The 19012-nt window shown below is 42.0% G+C and overlaps 1 protein-coding gene across 1 annotated transcript; it reads left to right on the forward strand.

Moving 5' to 3' along the window:
• The first annotated feature begins 6656 nt into the window (after positions 1–6656).
• LOC116320797 (gastrula zinc finger protein XlCGF57.1-like) lies at positions 6657–17089 on the forward strand. Its single transcript, XM_031740513.2, has 4 exons — positions 6657–6681; positions 7680–7990; positions 8788–8856; positions 11298–17089. Exons 2-4 carry the CDS (start codon positions 7705–7707, stop codon positions 12764–12766), a joined length of 1824 nt encoding a protein of 607 aa, XP_031596373.1. The 5' UTR covers positions 6657–6681; positions 7680–7704; the 3' UTR covers positions 12767–17089.
• The last annotated feature ends 1923 nt before the right edge of the window (positions 17090–19012 follow it).

A 19012-nucleotide genomic window follows, 5' to 3' on the forward strand; every position in this document is an offset into this window, starting at 1 on the left:
AAGGGTCACCTGATCCAGCCCTAACTATATGCTTTAGCAAAAAGGAAAGTTTTAAGCCTAATCTTAAAAGTAGAGATAGTGTCTGTCTCCCGAATCCAAACTGGAAGCTGGTTCCCTAGAAGAGGGGCCTGAAAACTGAAGGCTCTCCCTCCCATTCTACTTTTAAATAGTTTAGGAACAACAAGTAAGCCTGCAGTGCGAGAGTGAAGTGCTCTAATAGGGTGATGTGGTACTATAAAGTCATTAAGATAAGATGGGGCCTGATTATTTAAGACCTTGTATGTGAGGAGCAGGATTTTGAATTCAATTCTGGATTTAACAGGGAGCCAATGAAGGGAAGCCAATATAGGCGAAATATCCTCTCTCTTTCTAGTCCCTGTCAGTACTCTTGCTGCAGCATTTTGGATTAGCTGAAGGCTTTTCAGGGAGTCTTTAGGACTTCCTGATAATAATGAATTACAGTAGTCCAGCCTGGAAGTAATAGATGCATGAACTAGTTTTTCAGCATCACTCTGGGACCGAATATATCTAATTTTAGAGATGTTGCGCAAATGGAAAAAAGCAGTCCAATATATTTGTTTAATATGTGCATTGAAGGATATATCCTGGTCAAAAATGACTCCAAGTTTTCTCACAGTGTTACTGGAGGCCAAGGTAATGCCATCCAGAGTAAGAATCTGGTTAGATACCATATTTCTAAGATTTTCAGGGCCAAATACAATGACCTCAGTTTTATCTGAGTTAAGAAGCAGAAAGTTAGCGGCCATCCAGGTGTTTATGTCTTTAAGACATTACTGCAGTTTAACTAATTGGTGTGTGTTTTCTGGCTTCATGAATAGATAGAGTTGGGTGTCATCTGCATAGCAGTGAAAATTTATGCCTAGTATGCCTTCTGATGATACTGCCTAAGGAAAGCATGTATAATGTAAACAGAATTGGTCCTAGCACTGAACCCTGTGGAACTCCATAATTAACGTCAGTGTGTGAAGAAGACTCTCCATTTGCATGAACAAATTGGAGTTTATTAGATATGATTGAAACCACTGCAGCGCAGTACCTGTAATACCTACAGCATGCTCTAATCGCTCTTATAGAATATTGTGGTCGACAGTATGGAACGGTGCACTGAGGTCTAGCAGGACAAGCACAGAGATGAGTCCACTGTCAGAGGCCATAAGAAGATCATTTGTAACCTTCACTAAAGCTGTTTCTGTGCTGTGATGGGCTCTGAAACCTGACTGAAACTTTTCAAATAAGCCATTCCTCTGCAAATGATCTGTTAGCTGTGTGACAACTACTCTTTCAAGAATTTTTGATATGAAAGGAAGGTTGGAGACTGGCCTATAATTAGCTAAGACTGCTGGGTCTAGAGATGTTTTTTTAAGTAAAGATTTAACTACAGCCAACTTGAAAGCCTGTGGTACATAGCCGATTTTTAGAGATAGGTTGATCATATTTAAGATTGAAGAATTAATTAATGGCAGGACTTCTTTGAGCAGATTTGCAGGAATGGGGTCAATAACACACACATAACACATTCCAAATGACCTTGCAGACCTTGGAGACAATAAAAGACACTGTTGTAGAGCCTAAACAGTAGCTTGCCACAAGTGTTTTCTGTTTGACTCCACTAGCAAGTGCTCTCAAACCAGCCAAACAAGCTAAACGCCCCCCAGGTAAGTGGGGCCCATAATTGGGTTGCGGTCATTCCAAAGTATCAAAAATGCATCTCGTTGTTCACTGTCTGTTTCTGGTGCACCAATCTGTATTCTCTCTTCTCTCTTTTGTTTCTGTTTAGTAGTCTTGTGTCCCACGCAATGACTGCAATCCATAGTGTTACAAATAAAAGTTACTCTGGTACTCTAAACGTCGTAATGTCCTGCAACAGAGGAAAGGCACAGATAAACAACACAAGCAAGAATAGCCAACTTTCAGATGCTGCCCTCTTACAACAACCCTCCCTGCAGGAAGTCAGGCAATCCCGGGAGTGGAGCGAACGTACTAACTCTGCTTGACCATGAAACCAGCTGTATGCAGAAGCTGTGATCCGAAACCGAAAGCAGATCAAGGGAGAATGTAGCTGGATAGCACTGGACGGTAGTCTGTAAGGATGACTTTAGCTTTAAAAGACTATTTCAACTTATAATCACTTGTACATTCCATACTTTAATGACAAAAAGTAAGAGAAGGGGGAAACAGGGCAGGCCAGACATGAAATCCTGCAAAGATCCTGGGCTCTAAAACAAAGTTGACAGGCTCAGGTGGTATGAAAGTAACACAGGAAAAGGAGCATTTTCCCCATTTACTGCCTTATGTGGGGCTCTGTTTATAGGCCTAAAGTACCTCCAAACTTAAGCACATCATGGTGTAACTGGAATATTAAAAATTGTGTGCATTTATTGTACCACAGTGATCCTTAACAAATGTTTGGGTCCTTTAAACAAACCAACTAATTATTTATTATTAATTATTAATTAATAATGACTAATTATTAGTTATTATTAATCTCTTGTTCTCTTCCACAGCGTGTCTTTGTCCTGTCTTCCTCCCCTAACCCCATCTGGTTGCAGCAGATAGCCGCCCCTCCCTGAGCCTGGTTCTGCTGGAGATGTCTTCCTGGTAAAAGGGAGGTTTTCCTTTCCGCCGTCGCCAAAGTGCTTGCTCATAGGGGTTAATATGACTGTTGTGGTTTCTCTGTATTATTGGAAGGTCTTTATTTTACAATATAAGATGATGGTTTCATCATATGTGGATAATGACTCTCACTGTGGTTCGGTGGAGTCCCACAGCTTTAGAAATGGCTTTATAACCTTTTCCAGAGTGAAAGATCTCAGTTACTTTGTTTCTCGTTTGTTCCTAAATTTCCTTGGATCACAGCATAGCGTTTGGCTTTTGAGGATCTTTTGGTACTCCACTTTGTCAGGCAGGTGATATTTAAGTAATTTCTTTATTGAGAACAGGTGTGGCAGTAATGAGGTATGGGTTTCTGGCTAGACTAATTGAATTCAGCTTTCCTAAGATGTGATATAACCCGGTAAATTAATATAATAAGGTGTGTGCGTGTGTTCATTTAGAAAGTACCATTTTGCCTGCCATTTCTCACCATGGCAACTCCAGAGTGTTATCAAATCCCTCTCCAGAAGACTCGTTATAGTACCCAAACTGTGCATTAAGGTGAACTTCACAACATCTAGCTCTCTTTAGGTCTCTCAACCTCAGCAGACAGTTGATTTTCCATGCCCCAATGGCCAGATTCATTAACTAAGGGTTGGACTGCCAGGGTCTTCATCCTAACCGGTATCTATCCACAGAGCACCAAACACCTATGGCTGGTGGACCCACAGATGGGCAGCTGATGCACTGGTTTCAGACCTGAGCTGCCTTCAGTCATTATTATTCATTAACTTAAAAACCATGATCCATTAGCTCAGTGGTTCCCAAACTTTTTTTGCTGGGCCCCCCTTTGTTTTACATGAAAAATGTTCGCGCCCCCACCCACCCACCCCTGCGCGTGCACACGCACACGCACTAACACATCCTCCAACCACACACACCCATATTTTGCTCCATTGCGGTTTATTTCACACCTCAAACATTTCGTAAACAATTAAGCAAATACAAGTAATCTGCAATAAATTACAGGTATTAGTAAAATAAACTAACTCTTTTATGCTACGTCCGCACCTACATGGGTATTTTTAAAAACGCAGCTGTTTCTGTGCGTTTGGACCTTTCGTCCACAAGTAAACGGCGTTTCGAATCACCGAAAACGGAGATTTTTTAAAACTCCTTTTTTGCGTTTACGTGTGGACGAGGAATACAGAGTTCGTCACACAACGTCAAAGGTATGTGCCTTTTTCACGTCACGCTGTCCGCCACGTTATTGTTTACATGAGATGAATTGCAGAATGGCAGATAGAGACGAAATGTTAATCTGACTATCCTCAGGTTTTACACGCAGTTACTGTCCCTCCAGTTAGAAAGGCAGAGGCGTCACGGTGTGATTATTTTACGTGTAGTTGTTGTTGTTTTTTTCCAGTGTAATAATATTCAACATTGCTATCAATACATTTTTCAAAAAATGCCTCTCTGTGCAAAATGGGTTTAAAAACATGAACAGCTGTGGGATACTGTTTGTCCGTGATTTGAACCGGGGGAACAAATCGTGGCCGAATGAGCCTGATATTATTTTTATCCCGCTGTAACTTTACTGTATAAAGAGCTAACATCTCCAAAATGTCAGGAGTAGTTGGTCATTACAACAAGTGTTTGTGAACTAAAAATCAAGAATGTGGGATACTGTTTGTCCGTGATTTGGAGAGCCCAGCGCTGCTCCCAACGAAGGGAAAACCAATTCTGCAGGGGAGACCTACCTTGGCACTTGTGCAGGTGAAACCAAAGGGAAGATATGCTTCACCATATTTTCTAATCTTTGGCTTAGAATGAATTTGGTTTGGAAACATATTCAGCTATGCTTCATCTCCTGCTTTGCGTTTCTGTAGGCGCCCAGTGCTAGCAGTGTCCAAGCGTTTTGTTTTTTTCCTTTTCATACCACACCCCCCCTGCCATGTCTCTGCGCCCCCCTAGGGGGCGGGCCACACACTTTGGGAAGGTCTGCATTAGCTGAAGTTTATAAATGAAGTTTCTCTTTGAAAAACAAACAAAAATATACTAGAAACAAAGAGTTGAGGGTGACATGACATCCTGTAGAGGGTCTTATGTTCAGCCCAGTGTGTGTAGGGTTTTTGTTGTTGTTGTTTTTAACTCTAAAGCTGGTATCATGTGGACAGTTGCATTATTCCATTAATGTTTTGCTTGAATTTTCTATTGTGTATAAGAACATTTTAATCCATTGTTCTGATGGATTCACTGAGAGTCTCTAACAGCGGAGAAATGTAAGTAAGTAGTTCTGCAGTACATCAGTCTAAAGTTCAAATACTTTGAACTTGTTCTTCACAAGGCTGCAGACACGTGCGGGGGCGGAAGGGGCTTGAGCACCCGCCCCTTTCCTGATGGGTGCCCAAAGTGCCCTTTGTTGAGGCAATTTTTTTTAATTTTTAATTTTTTTTTAAAAATGTGTGCGTGTGGAGTCCTGTCTGTGCCCTCAACAATAATATTTAACTATTAATCACAGTTTTGCTAAATAAAAGGATCTGGCTTGCATCAGTCACATGATCACCATTAACCAATGATCGCCCTTGACGGCAGAACGCGCTGGTTACGAGCCGGGAACGAGCTCACAAAGAGCACGCGCATTTTTTGCGGTCCGGAGCTGTAGGAGAAACACAAATTACCTCAGACACACAGACTGATGCGACAAAACCAGTAAGTAGGTGTACAGCGCACACTGTAGTCTAAAGCACACAGGAGTATTAGCTTATCACGTACACGTTGGTAAGCTGTCTTGTGGCAACTGACGAACTGAAACAAATGAGCGTGCTGTGTGTGCAACAGCGCGACAAACTTTACCTGTCCTTTTATTAACTGCACAAGTAATGCTGGTCATAGCTGCTGGCTCACTGGGTAAGGCTGTCATGGGTCTGTAGCTCTGTCCACCGTTTTAGGGAACATATTTAGTTTTAAAGTAAGTTACAGGGCTTTTCCTGCCTTTCTGGAGGGATTATATTTCACTAAAAAACGATCTAATATGCATGTCCACATAATTATGCATTATTAGAATTATAATATTTAAAAAAACACGCTGTATTTTAAAGAACATACATTAAGAAACAGATTATATTAGATTGATATTTTAAATAAGACAAAATGCTGATTTTACAGCAGCAAAATTATTGTATCTCTACAGTTTAAAAATGTAATAAGCTTTCTCCCTGCACACAGTGGATAGTGAAACAAATGGAATCATCATAAATACATTATTTCATATTTATTACTTTTTTTCCCTCATTGCTTTATTATTGTAGCTCTAGTAATAAATAATAAGGGAAGGATTCTGGATCAGCACCATGATGGAAACTTGTGCCCACAGTATATACAGTATTCTGAAGAAGGTCTAAAATGTCACTGTGTGTGCATGCATGTGTGTGTTTTATGTATATGGATTTTTGAATTATTACTCATAATATAACATTGTCCAGACATGGCTGGTAAGGACACGAGGAGGAAACAGTAGGAGCTGTGGGAGGCTACTAAAGGCAGTGGATCCCTCAGCAGCTGGATTACAAAGAGCACAGGTAACATTAACACATGTACCAGTTGTTGGAGAGGTATTCCAGTATAAAAATAATAATAAGCACAACTGAAATGTTTTGCTTCTATAACATTTTTCTGTCATCATTTTATTATAGATTAAGTGTAAGAGTTGTTAAGTGTGGATAATTAAATAATAGTTTATTGCAATAGCAAGTTGTGCCTTGTTCTCAGATGGACAGCAAGTGGAGAGTGATAGATGAAATGAGGGGATGGAAGGAGGAAGAGAGGCAAAGAGTGATACACAGGCAGGGTCTAGTTTATTTCTCAGTTTTTTGTTGCCTTATGGTTCCAAGCGCTTTCACCAATCTTTGCATTTTGTTATTATCTCATGACACTTGTTTAATCAGCTACCATCTCTCCTATGGACTTTTTAATGTCTACAGTCTCAGATCAACACAGCCCTGCCCTCCAGCACTATCAGCAGCAGGAGCAGCAGCAACCCCTCAACAGCAACATTGTACCCATCAGGTAAAACATAAGCTACGTTTGCTTTGCCTCACAACAGTCATATAGTATGATGCGATCCCATATTAGATTCTTGATGAATGTGTGTTGTTGTTATTCAGCCTGGTTCAGTGTGCCCCTTTTTAGCTTTGAGCACCCGCCCCTATAAACGTCTCTGCACAGCCCTGCAAGGCTGTAGGAAGGAGGCAGCCCCTGAAGTGAATGTCACAGAGACACAGCTGGAGTCCGACGAGAGGAGGAAATGGCTGATTGAACAAAGGCCAAAAGACTTGCAGGAGGACACAGAAAATGGAAGAAAACTAAAAATAACAAGAATTGTTTTTACTGACAGTCTTAATTTAACAACCTGACTCCATCCAATGAGCTCTAGCAAGCAGGAACAGCTGTGTCAAGAAACCTGTGCAGCAGCACAGTTCCCCCTGCCCCTAGACTCTCTCCAAAAAGTCTACTGACATCTTCAGTCTTCAGTGGGTTCAGCTTCAGGTTCTGACTGCATCACCTCTTGTCTGCACATGTACTTGGCATTGTTCTGGATCAGGAGTTTCACAGATGGTTCTCCTGAGGTGCGATCATTTGAGTAGAGGGAGAAGAGGGTGGAGAGAGAACACACCCCTGGGGCAGGCCGGTGCTGATGGTCTGTCTGTGGTATTGTGATGCTCCTCAGCCCCAGCTGCTGCTACCTGTCAGTCAGGCAGCTGGACTGAATGAGGCAGCTGAATGACCTTGCTGAGATTCGGAGTAAACCATGGTTTGCTATCATTGAATGTGCAACCTTTTTCTCAGTTCTTTTTGATCTGTTCCAGCTTCAGCTGCTTACTTACGGCGGTTTACTTCTGGCTAAAAATGTCCCTCACAACCAGAAAGTAGCAAGGAGACTCCGGAACTCTCCTCTGACTCAGCCTCCGCTTCAGCAGGGGCGCTGTTCGCTCTCTCCGCACCGCGCTCCTCGACGCGGAACTCACAGCGTGTTTACCTTCCCACTGGCTCTCTTTGTCCCGGAGGCTCCCGGCGGGGAGAAGCCGCAGAATGTGCAACGTGCAGCTGCTGCGGGTGTCGGTCCACGAGCGGATCAGCGCCGCCGCCGAAGACTTCCTGCTGCGGCTGGAGAAGGGAGAAGAAGCAGCCGAGCTCCCGGAGCTGAGAGCGCTGCTGACCGAGCGGCTGACGGCGGCCGCGGAGGAGATCGTTGCTTTGTTGGAGGAGACCGTGGCGGAGTACCAGGAGAGAGTGGAGCGCTCAGAGCGGGAGATCTTCCGCCAGAGGAGGCTCCTCGACGCCGTGCTCAAGCCCGAAGTCCGGCTGCAAGCGGCAGGTCAGTGTCGCGCAAAACGCAAACAGGAGCCAAGCAGAACTCAAACAGGACCCTCGATATGGGCTAACCAGCTGGTTATTGTCACCGATTTATGAGTTACTGGCTCCACGGAGACGCAGCTGATCGTTCTCTTTTTTTCAGTCACCAGAATTCTGAAATATTTGATCTTCGAATTAAGAAACTTTTGCAGTCTCATCGGTCATAAAGGTTCAGTGTAAGCGCCACCGCAGAAATACGATTTCAGTCTGTTGGGGCTCATGCTTTTACTGACACTGCTTTACCTTGCCAGCACGTGTAACACACATTCTCCATATAAGGGTTATCAGCTGTTCCTTTCACTTTTCAGTCCACTTTAAACGCTTTTTGGTTCCGAGGAGACGGCGCTGTTTCTTCACAGGCTGTGGTCCTCATTTACCAACAGTGCACACGCACAGATCTATGTGGAAATCATGCGCATGAACATTTCACACACATTAACGATTCAGCGATATTGTCATACTTAGAAAGGGCCCACTTTAAAGAACAGGAGGAGATCTCCATCAGGTTAAAACATGAAAGTTTTCATGTCTTTGCTTTTCATGGAAAAACATTCTGTAGATTATTTTAAGCTTTCTGATGTGGATTTTTAATGTCACTCATGAGTCAGTCATCTGATAGATGGGCTTTAAAATGTGTAGTTTTGCTGGTGCAACAGATTTTAGGATTTTTATGTACATATTGTTATATTATTATCCAGTGTGTTTGTTGCTGTGTGTTGTTTCGCCTCTGGTTTAACTCCGAGGTTCTTCTACACACAGGAAATGCCTCCATTGTGCAAACAGCCAGTCAGAGGACGGCTGAGATTAAAGCGACTGAGCAGTGTGCAGGTATGTGCATTAGAGTATTTCAGAATCATCATGACAACATTAATCTTAAAAAAATATACATTAGATATATATTAAACGAACCGTTTAATATATATCTAATGTATTACATGCATCATATCTGCTCTGCGGATATGATGCATGTTTGATGTTCCAAGCAGCCCGGAAATCTGAGCAGGTTAAGTCAGAAATTAAAGATGCTTCCGTGTCAGTGTAACACAAACCACACAGCCTGATTCTGTGTTCATTTTTTCCAAATAAAGGAATCGGATCGCACATGCTCAGACCAAAGCTGGTGATTCTAGGGGCTCTGGGGTGAAAATGGTCCATATGTTAATGTAAATTGCATTGATCTGCACCAAACAGATGAGGAGGGCGGGAAGAGCACAGACAATCCAGTTTATTTCTTTCAAAATAAAAGACCCTCTGTAGACTAAACACTTCTTGGCATTTCGGCATTATCATATCTGTTGGATTGGACAAACTGAGTAACACCTGGAAATAAAGGTGCTTCGATCTGCATTACATCTGAAAGCATTCATCCAGCCGATGTCAGGATTTATCTTAAATAAAATCAGTTTAAAGGAATTAAAATGCCAGTGTTTAAAAGGAGTTGAAAACCTTGTAACTAAATGTAACTAAAACAGAATATGAAGAACGAACCACTGGGGTCAGAGTTACTGTAGTTACTGTAATACTGGTTCGCACCACTGGATGGAGCATTGAGTCAGTCTAACTTTCATCTAACAAGCTCACTCATTCAGTACGTTTTAATTTTCGAAAGCGGCCTCTGAGGAAATGGATCAAAAAATATCTCAAAACACAGACAGACACACACACACACAATGACAATGCTGTAATTAGGGGTGGGTGATATATTGAATATACTCAATGTATCACAAGTTTTTCCACGTATGATGGTTAAAAATGACTGTATCGTAATGATCGAGTATAAATTGCCATGAAAATATTAGAGTGTCTGCATGTAACTCACTGTAAGTTTTTTTTTTTTTGTGTGGTTTGTTTGTTTTTTTGCCCACATGCTGCAAATGCAACATTAATCCCCACTCCCAACTGGAAAATTTTTTACCTGACACACTGTGCTGAGCATGCATGTTTATACACTACCAGATAGGAAAAAATATGGCGACAACGGGAGTTTCAGATGAGCGAGGGAATGAGAGTCGCTGTCACTTGGATTTCACAAGGAGGATGTTGACATGCCATAAAACTATTGCCGCAAAAGGTAGCAGTACCACAAATTTATTCTACCAGCTGAAAAGTCATCCACTGCAAAATTAAAAAAATTTTAAACTCCACATGTCAGCGTCTTCTTACACACTAAAGAAAATGTTAAATAAACCAGCTGCAATTACCTATGAATGTTCTTGGTCACTCTCTAGACTTCTATTTCTGTAATTTGAGGTCATCACATTTTATATTTTACAATTTTTACATGTTATAAGCACAAAAGAGCGCCTTTTTCATCTCAATTGTTTTATTGTCTCGTGAATTTATTGCTTCATGTACTTTTTTGTTTCTATGATCTTTTGTTTGTTAAAGGTCTATTGTTGACCACAGAAAGAGACATAAGGTATGTCCCAATTCATAGGCCGCATCCTTCAGAGGCCGGATTTGAAGGCCGATTATGTCACAGCCAAGCGACAAAAGCTGTCATAATTTGAAGGCTGCTCCAAATGAGGCCAACAAATGTGTCCTTCATTTCCCCAGATTTTAAGGATGGGTCGGGTCCTTTTTTCAGTGTTTTATTTGTTGCTGAGTAAATTGGTTTAGCTGAGATTAAAGTTATAGTTTTCACACAGCTGAATAAACGTCAAACAGGAAATGATTAAACAGAAGTGTGAGATGGTCGAGAATTTACTCCAATGTCATGTTATATATTAGCGAGCATGGAGCAGATGGCTGAATTTATTCAACTCCACCGCGACAGCTGGTGACGCAAATCTGAAGGCTAGACTGTCCCATTTCACAACCTCGCACTTCTGGCTTACTTGGCTTTCAAAGGACCCGGCCCACGTAGACAGTAAAGGCCAGGTCCTCTGAAGTATGCGGCCTATGAATTGGGACATACCTATACTGTAATGTATAGTCACTTGTGAAAAACCTCTGTGTGTAACTGGCTAAAATAAAATATTTCAATTCATTCTGATTTTTTGTATTAAATTAGAAAAAAAATTAAATTGTCGATTTGAATGAGTATACAGTGCAATTTTGGGCACTATATGAAAATAACATTTGTTTTTGGAGGTTACTTAACATATCATGATATATATATTGTGTATCGAGATGTAGCTCCCAAAAAAAACGTGATATTAGATTTTCCTCATATTGCCCAGCCCTAGCTGCAATAACTCAGACATCACTAGGTGCATCTTGGGTGTTCTGATCTGACTGGTGCTGACAACTGTTGTTTTCCTCCTCAGATCTTCTGCAGTCAGTGACACTGTACGACCCAAACGACCTCACAGACCAGAATCCCTCCGACCCCAAGGAGCACGATGGCAGCAATGTTTCCTGTCCATCATCACCTCCTTCGCCCTCGCCATCCTACCATCCACCCCTCTCTGAGAGCAGCGATGGAGACCCGGACAGTGACTGGATTGAACATAGGCGGACTCTCAGGCCTCTGAGGAGGAAGAAGCGTAGCCGTCCGGCGCTCAGCATCACAAGCAACCGGAGGCCCTCGAGTCTAGCTCAGAGCTTCAGCTGCCACGTGTGCGGGCGGGCACTGCAAGGGAAAGGCTTCCTACTCAAACATGTCCTGCACACCTGTGCCAGCAATCCAGAGTGTCGCTGCGGTTACTGCGGGGAGTGCCTGGACTCTGCCGATGGCCTGAAAGCTCACCTGCAGATGCACCAGGACAACAGCAAAACATGCTCGTTCTGTGGGAAAACCTTCCATTCCATCTTGGCGCAGGAAATGCATGTGCGGTTGCACACGGGAGAGAAACCGTACAGCTGCAACTTCTGTGGCAAGAAGTTCAGTCAGAAGGGCAACCTGACGTCACACCTGCGTGTCCACGCAGAAGAGAAAGCCTTCAAATGTAAAGAGTGCAGCCGTGCCTTCTGTCACATGAGCTCTTTGGAGCGCCACATGGAAGAGCACAGCAGCTCAGCGGTGCACACCTGCAGTGTCTGTGGTGAGGAGTTCAGTAAACGGAACAGTCTGCGGCAACACATGACAACTCATCAGAAGAATGACAGCCTCAGAATTAAGAGGAGCCGCACTTCAGTACCGTCCTTCCGCTGCAAAGTTTGCGGTGACACGTTTGATAGGAAGACCCTGTTAGTAAAACACGTTGCGACTCACCTGCAAGACACGGACTGCCGCTGTGGACTCTGCGGACACCATTATGAGTCCTCTGACAGCCTTGCTGCCCACCTGCGCTCCCACCGCGAGGCTGGTGGCACTTGCAGCATCTGCGGGAAGTGCTTCCCGGGCCAATCGGCGCTGCAGATGCACCTGAGGATCCACACTGGGGAGAAACCCTACAGCTGCAGTTTCTGTGGGAAGGCTTTCAACCAGAGCGGCAACCTGAAGACACACCTGAAAATCCACACAGGTGAGCGGGCGTTCTCCTGCAGCCTGTGTGGGAAAGGCTTCACCCAAAAACAGACCCTGGACACACATGTCCGCTTCCACAACAAGGAGCGCCGCTTCCTGTGTCAGGTATGCGGGAAGGGTTTCATGCAGGATGTGGACCTTAAGAGACATATGCTGATCCATACCGGGGAGAAACCATACACCTGTAGGGTCTGTGGGAAGAGTTTCCAGGCCAAACGCTCGCTTAATGGGCACCTTAAAGTGCATTTAGCTGGCCAGGAGGACTCGAGGTCAGAGCCGCAGAGGACAGCAGAGGACAGCTTCTACTCAGGATTCACGCAGTTGTAGTACTACAGCATCTCCCCATTATTGCTCATAGCACAGAACGCTACAGGTGACAGGAAGTGTCTGACAGAGAATGGAATCTCTATAAAGTTGGTCATGTTTTCATAATGGTAGTTGTACCACCTTCACTGACTATACTCCTTTCGTGTCCACCTGTCTCCCTCTCATTCACACACATGTATTCTGTTTTCCTCTTACTAGCTCCTCTTTTCTCCAGAGCATACCTCCACCTCTCCATGCTCTCCTCCACCTGCTCACTATTCACTACAGATGACGGCGTCATCTGTAAACATCACAGTCCACAGAGACGCCTGGCTGACCTCATCTCTCAGTCTGTCCATCACCACAGTAAACAAAAAGGGCTCAGAGCATACCTGATGTAATCCCACCCCACCTTCACTCCTACCACTCAATTCACCACTGTCTCTGTCCTCATACATGTCCTGCACCACCATCACGTACTTCTCTGCCACTCCTTACTTACCACAGTTCCTCTCTGAACAGCTAATCATCTGATCCCTCTGACCCCTAAGACACAGTGAAGCTCCTTCTGACCTTCTCTAAACTTCTCCATCAACACTTTCAGGGCATACATCACATCACATTCACTAACTGTCATCCTTTCTCATTTTCTTCATTCATCATCTCCTCAATGTACTGCTTACATCACATCACATCACACCCTCTTCACTTGTTAGTACATTTCAATCCTTGAAACAGCTTGGTCTCTCTGTCTAGCCAGTCTCCCTTCTTGGTGTCCAGTCTCCCATACAGGTCACGATAAGCTTTTTCTACCTTTGCTGTACACACTGAGCCTGTGTACTTCTGTCTACTTTTTTTCATCTCCCTAATTATCCCACTTTTTCTTTGCTAACCTCTTTGAATACTCTCCTGTACTTCCTCATTCCTCCACTAAGTCTCCTTGTCCTCTTTCCTCTCACTACTCAGTCCTCTGTTAACTCTACCTGCCTCCAAAAGCTTGTTTCACCTCCTCCGTGAACTCTGTGTAACATTTATTTTTCTTCAACTTCCGCCATTTAATCTTTGCCCCTACCTTCGCTCACTTCCACTGCTTTTTTTTTCAAACTTTAATTTTATTAAGTTTTTTTTCTTTAGAAATACACAGTGCATCTTGCGCCTTCATATATGTGCATATATACACACATACTGTACACATACACCCACACCTACATACATATACACACACCTTCAAATACCTACATGTGGATACATACAAACTTTTACATATTGTTGTATGTGTCTACACAAATGCCCATTCAGCACAAAATGGAGAAAAGTCCAGTTGAGCACTAAAAAAGGTCCAGGAAATAAAGTTAAATGAAAAGAGATTGAGATGGGAAGATAATTTTGTATGACCATATCTTTGAATTTTTTCTTTACAGAGTCTGAGAGAAAAGGTAAATGTTTTCCATTTCACAAATATCTTTCACCTTTTTAATCCTCGTTTTCTCTCTCCAATAAGATTTAATAGCGGGACAGGTCCAGAATATGTGATAGTGATCAGCCATAGTGTTGCCACATTGTCTCCAGCAGTTACCAGTTTCAGATTTGCTATTCTGTAGTGGTTTATTTTTAGGGTTAATGAAAAATCTAACATAATTCTTCCAGGAATATTCCCTCCAAAGAGGGGAGCTTGACGTGCTGGTGTTTGTCTTACAAATATTTAACCAGTCTTCATCCGTAAGTGTGATATCTGCTTCTTTCTCCCATTTGGTCTTAACATATTGGGTGTAGTGCTTCCTGAATGATTGTAAACATGAATATAGTTTAGAGATCAGCCTTTTATGTACTTTACCTTTCTAGGTGTTCACAGATATGTCAATGAGGCACTCACTCCCTTACAACTTTATTATTTTTATTAAAATTGTGTCTCAATTGTTTATAAAAAGCTGTTTTATTTAACCTGTAAGTTTCACTGAGTGGTAAGAATCTGCCCACGTCTGTTTTGGCTGTGATTTTACAGTATGCTGTAATACCCTTCCAAGTCCATTCTCTAAACACCGCATCCAAATGTGCTAGTGTAAAGTCTGTATCATATCCTACCCATCTTAGTGTTCGCATTTTCCTTTCTAAATGATTATTTTTTACCTTCTTTAATCCCTATATTTAAAGCTACTTTAGTGTACTCGGTTTACACGTGTTTTTCCTGTAGGCTTATATCACCCAATAAAGACTGTCTAATTGGGTAAGTTCCAAATATTTTCATTTTGCTTCGTATCTACCATCACAAAGTCTAACCAAGTACTGAAGCTGTAATTGTAATTGTCCTCCAGGTTAGGTAAAGACAATCCACCTTGGTCTTTTGGTAACTGTAGAGTCTTAAGTTGTACCCTGGGGTCCTGCCAAATAAGTTGTGAGATCATTCTTTTCCACTCATTAAGTTGTTCTGGGGGGATTTCAATTGGCAGGGACTGAAAAAGAAACAACAGACGGTGAAAAATTGTGAAAAAAAAATGGTCACAATTTCTATTCTGCCATACAAAGGTGCCCATCTTCCTGAATCCACTTTTATATTTTGTGTGATAGCGTTATAATTTAAGTTATAAATTTCTGTCAAATCCTATGTTATGGTGACTCCAAGATATGTCAGTTTGTTAGTATTCCATTTGAAATTATACATTTTACGTATGTTTTATTTTGGTACTTAGATGTAAGTTAGAGTTTGGTTTTTTTGTATATTTAATATGTAACCCGAGTATTTGCTAAATTGTTTAAGACGAGTCATCAATTTAGGGAGGCTAGAGTCCGGATTTTCGATTTCCTTGTCTTCTCTAATCTGTTGAACTGGGGCTCTATAAAGACTGCAAACAAAGTAAAGCTTAGGGGACACCTCTGAAGACATCCTCTCTCAAGCGTAATAGTCCTAGACAGTTTTCCATTAATTTTTATCCGGACAGTTGGACGACTGTACAGCAATTTCAAACAACCTATGATCTGCTCTTTGATTCCAAATTGTTTTAGTACTAAGAGATTCAGGATTTCGATTTTTGATAGGTTTGAGGAGTCCAAGGTAGGGTGTAATTGTACATTTCAGTCTCCACCACATATCAGAACACCTGATGTCTCTGTAGCAACTAAATCAAACATGGTCCTTAATAATGATTTGTGTTGTCCAGGACATCTGTAGATGTTAAGTAGCATCACTACTTTAGAGTCTAGAATTCCTTTTACCAAAATATATAGTCCTTCCTCAGCTGGAATGAATTTGTTTTAAAATTAGAATTGCAACTCCCCTATTGGGTCCCTTTGTATTTGATGAATAAATTATGTTTTTAAATCTGGGGTGTTTATGCCCTTTTTTGGTTAAGTGGGTCTCCTGCCAAAAAATTATGATGGTTTTCCTCTTTCATTCCAGCAATAAGTTTACCTCTTTTTTAACCTCATTAAGTGTTAATAAACTATACTGCTGAAAGGACATGTCTTGCATAAGAAACAGCATTTACATTGTAAGCCTTGGGTGACAAAAAAGCCACAACACACATCTGACAAAACTTGGAACTTTAACTGAAACAGAACAAATGAGAGAACTGTGGTTTCTACTTAAAATCAGAATTTCCCAAAAACCTTTTGGAGAGCTCTTGCATTACGAGGGGCTTCTCCTGTGTAAAGTATCTCAAGGTTATGAATAATCAAAGTATTACAAAATAGGTAGTAGTCAAAATAAACAAGAAAACAAGCTCCCAGAACAATGGCTTATTCTCCAAGTTCTCTAAGGCAGACATTTGTAACTTCCAGTGTAAAATTAAACTGAAATGGTTACACTAAATTATATTTAGTGTTGTTAAACTAAAGTGTCAAGCCTTACCCAGGGGAAGTCAAATCGACAGAGAAACTGAATTTCTCGGGTGTTCAGCTTAGTACATGATCAAGTTGTGTTCCCTGGTTCAGAAATCCCTGGAGCGTCATCTTCACTCTCTCTTGATGTGCGTCACAGCTCCAGTGTGTTGCTGTCTCCCAGGAAAAGTTCTTCACCTTTTCCTGTGTTGATTCTGTGGATTGGGTCTCTTCTCCTGTGAAGCTCCCAGAACCTTCCTCTTCTTCAGATTCTCTGTGGCCTCCGCTGCACTGTAATAAGTTGCGGTGCCATCGCTGAAAAAGACACAGAGCAAATTTCTTTTTCTTTAAGGACTTTCCTGTTGGGTGTGTAAGCCTTTCTTTTCCGCTGAATTTCAGTGGGGTAGTCCTGGTCAAAGTAAATTCTCAATCTATTCAGCCAGCCCTCCATTCATTTTTCCAAGCAGACCGGAGCACCAGTTCTCTTAATTCTGTGTTCTAGAAAGTAAATAAACGTTTCTAAAAAACTCCCATAGTTTGTCCCTTGCAGTGTCTTCAGGAATTCCGTATACACAAATGTTGTAGCTATATTTTTCCCAATTTGTGTTTTCACCTTTCTTTTTTCTCCACAAAATCTGTAACAGTCAGTTTAAAGATTAGTTGATTCAAATAAAATGTCAGATATCTTCCATTTGAATCTTCTCAGCTGTGAGCATCGGTATCTGAACCATGAAAAGAAGTTCTTGAGGATACATGTATTACACTTCTTTGTTTATTTCAACTATGGAGATTTTTTTTCTTGTCATAAATCATGCACTCCCCCTCCTTTAAGTGATGTGTATTCTCCCTCAAGGTGCCACAATTGTTTTGCTTCAGTAGGTGGTGGAGAGTCCGCTGACATGAGTGTGAAGGGTGTCTGTCTCTTTGTATTAGCCTTGGGTCAGCCTGGTTACCTGTTCAGGTGTGCCCTTCCTCTCACCCTGTGGCAGCTGGGATAGGCTTCAGCCCCACAGCCCTGAGTGGGATCAATTCGGATTGTGATTTTTGGTTTAACCTTCAATATTTAACCATTGTCCTAAACTCATGATAATCTGCTTTAACTTTGGAGAGAAACTAAGCATTTTAAATTCTGTATGTTTTTATAAAACCTTATTTCCAAAAAGTCCTGTAAATGAAATTTATGTGAAACACTGAAAGCTGAAAAAATCCATTTATGCATATGATATTCATGGTTTCTATTTTTAAAGGTCGACTCATTGTGAGTTTAAAAAAACCCAACAGGGAGTATGTAAACAGAGTACCATTTCCTTTCAGGCACCTGTGGAGTTGAGCAGAGCACTGAAGTGCTGGTGGTAACATTGATTTGTTGTGTCTCTGTGGCATCAGTAAAATCTTTGCAGCACATTCATCCCTCCAGCAGGTCAGGAGAGTTGGAAGGGAACCCAGTGCCGTCGTCACTGAGCTCTGATCATAAACTGTGAACACATTTCAGGCTGAACTGAGCTCTTTGCACACTTGGGAACCTGTTACCCAAACTAATGAGTCAGACTTGCTGTTATCAAAGAGGTTAGCTCTGAAGTCATTTGAAGAAGGAAAAACATGATGTTGGAAGAACAGCACAGGTGACCTGAGTTTGCTCAAACTGATCCACAGTCTTTGTGGCTTCAAGGTTTTTTTAGCCGATTTAAAAAAAAATCATAATTTTATGGTAGAGTGATGAGTAATCAGTAATTCAAGTTTCAAGACTTTTACTGGCAAATAAATGTGTGTGAAGAGTCAGTGTAGAGTGCTGACCTTTCTTCTGTTGATTGGTTCTGGTTGAGGTTCGCAAAGAGGAGGCCTGGCCTCGGTCAGCAAACTGTTTACAGGCCACTAAGGGGATCAGCTGTGACACTCTCCGTCTCCATGCCACAGGTGCACACCCCTGAGCATGTGCAGCTTCTCTCTGAGCAGGTGATGCTTGACTCTTCACTCTGATATAAGAGGAGAGAGAGACTGAAAACCTTGCAGCTCAAAGCTGAAACTAAGTGTCACACTGAGTCTGTGTGCATCTGTTTAAACACAGATGCTGTTTCACATCATGCTCTCTCTCTCTCTCTGTGTGTGTGTGTGTGTGTGTGTGAGAGAGAGCGAGAGACTGAGAGTGAACTGATGCGTGGTGTGTTAATGTTTCAACCATGGTGATGGCCTCAGAGTATTTAAAGATGAAATTATTCCAATGATGATAACACATGACATCCTGATCTCTGTTCTTTAGTATGGTTTAAATATTGGAGTTTCCAAAATACTAGCTGGAAGTGCTTCCTGTCTGTACAGTGTGTGTGTGTGTGTGTGTGTGTGTGTGTGTGTGTGTGTGTGTGTGTGTGTGTGTGTGTGTGTGTGTGTGTGTGTGTGTGTGTGTGTGTGTGTGTGTGTGTGTGTGTGTGTGTGTGTGTGTGTGTGTGTGTGTGTATG

This window comes from Oreochromis aureus, linkage group 22 (assembly GCF_013358895.1).
Source record: "Oreochromis aureus strain Israel breed Guangdong linkage group 22, ZZ_aureus, whole genome shotgun sequence".
NCBI classification, from domain to species: Eukaryota; Metazoa; Chordata; class Actinopteri; order Cichliformes; family Cichlidae; genus Oreochromis; species Oreochromis aureus.

Coding starts and splice junctions, on each gene's coding strand:
- LOC116320797 (XM_031740513.2), top strand. CDS start 7,705: ATGTGCAACGTGCAGCTGCTGCGGGTGTCGGTCCACGAGCGGATCAGC. Junction 7,991..8,787: donor AGTCCGGCTGCAAGCGGCAG/GTCAGTGTCGCG, acceptor TTCTACACACAG/GAAATGCCTCCATTGTGCAA. Junction 8,857..11,297: donor AGCGACTGAGCAGTGTGCAG/GTATGTGCATTA, acceptor TTTCCTCCTCAG/ATCTTCTGCAGTCAGTGACA.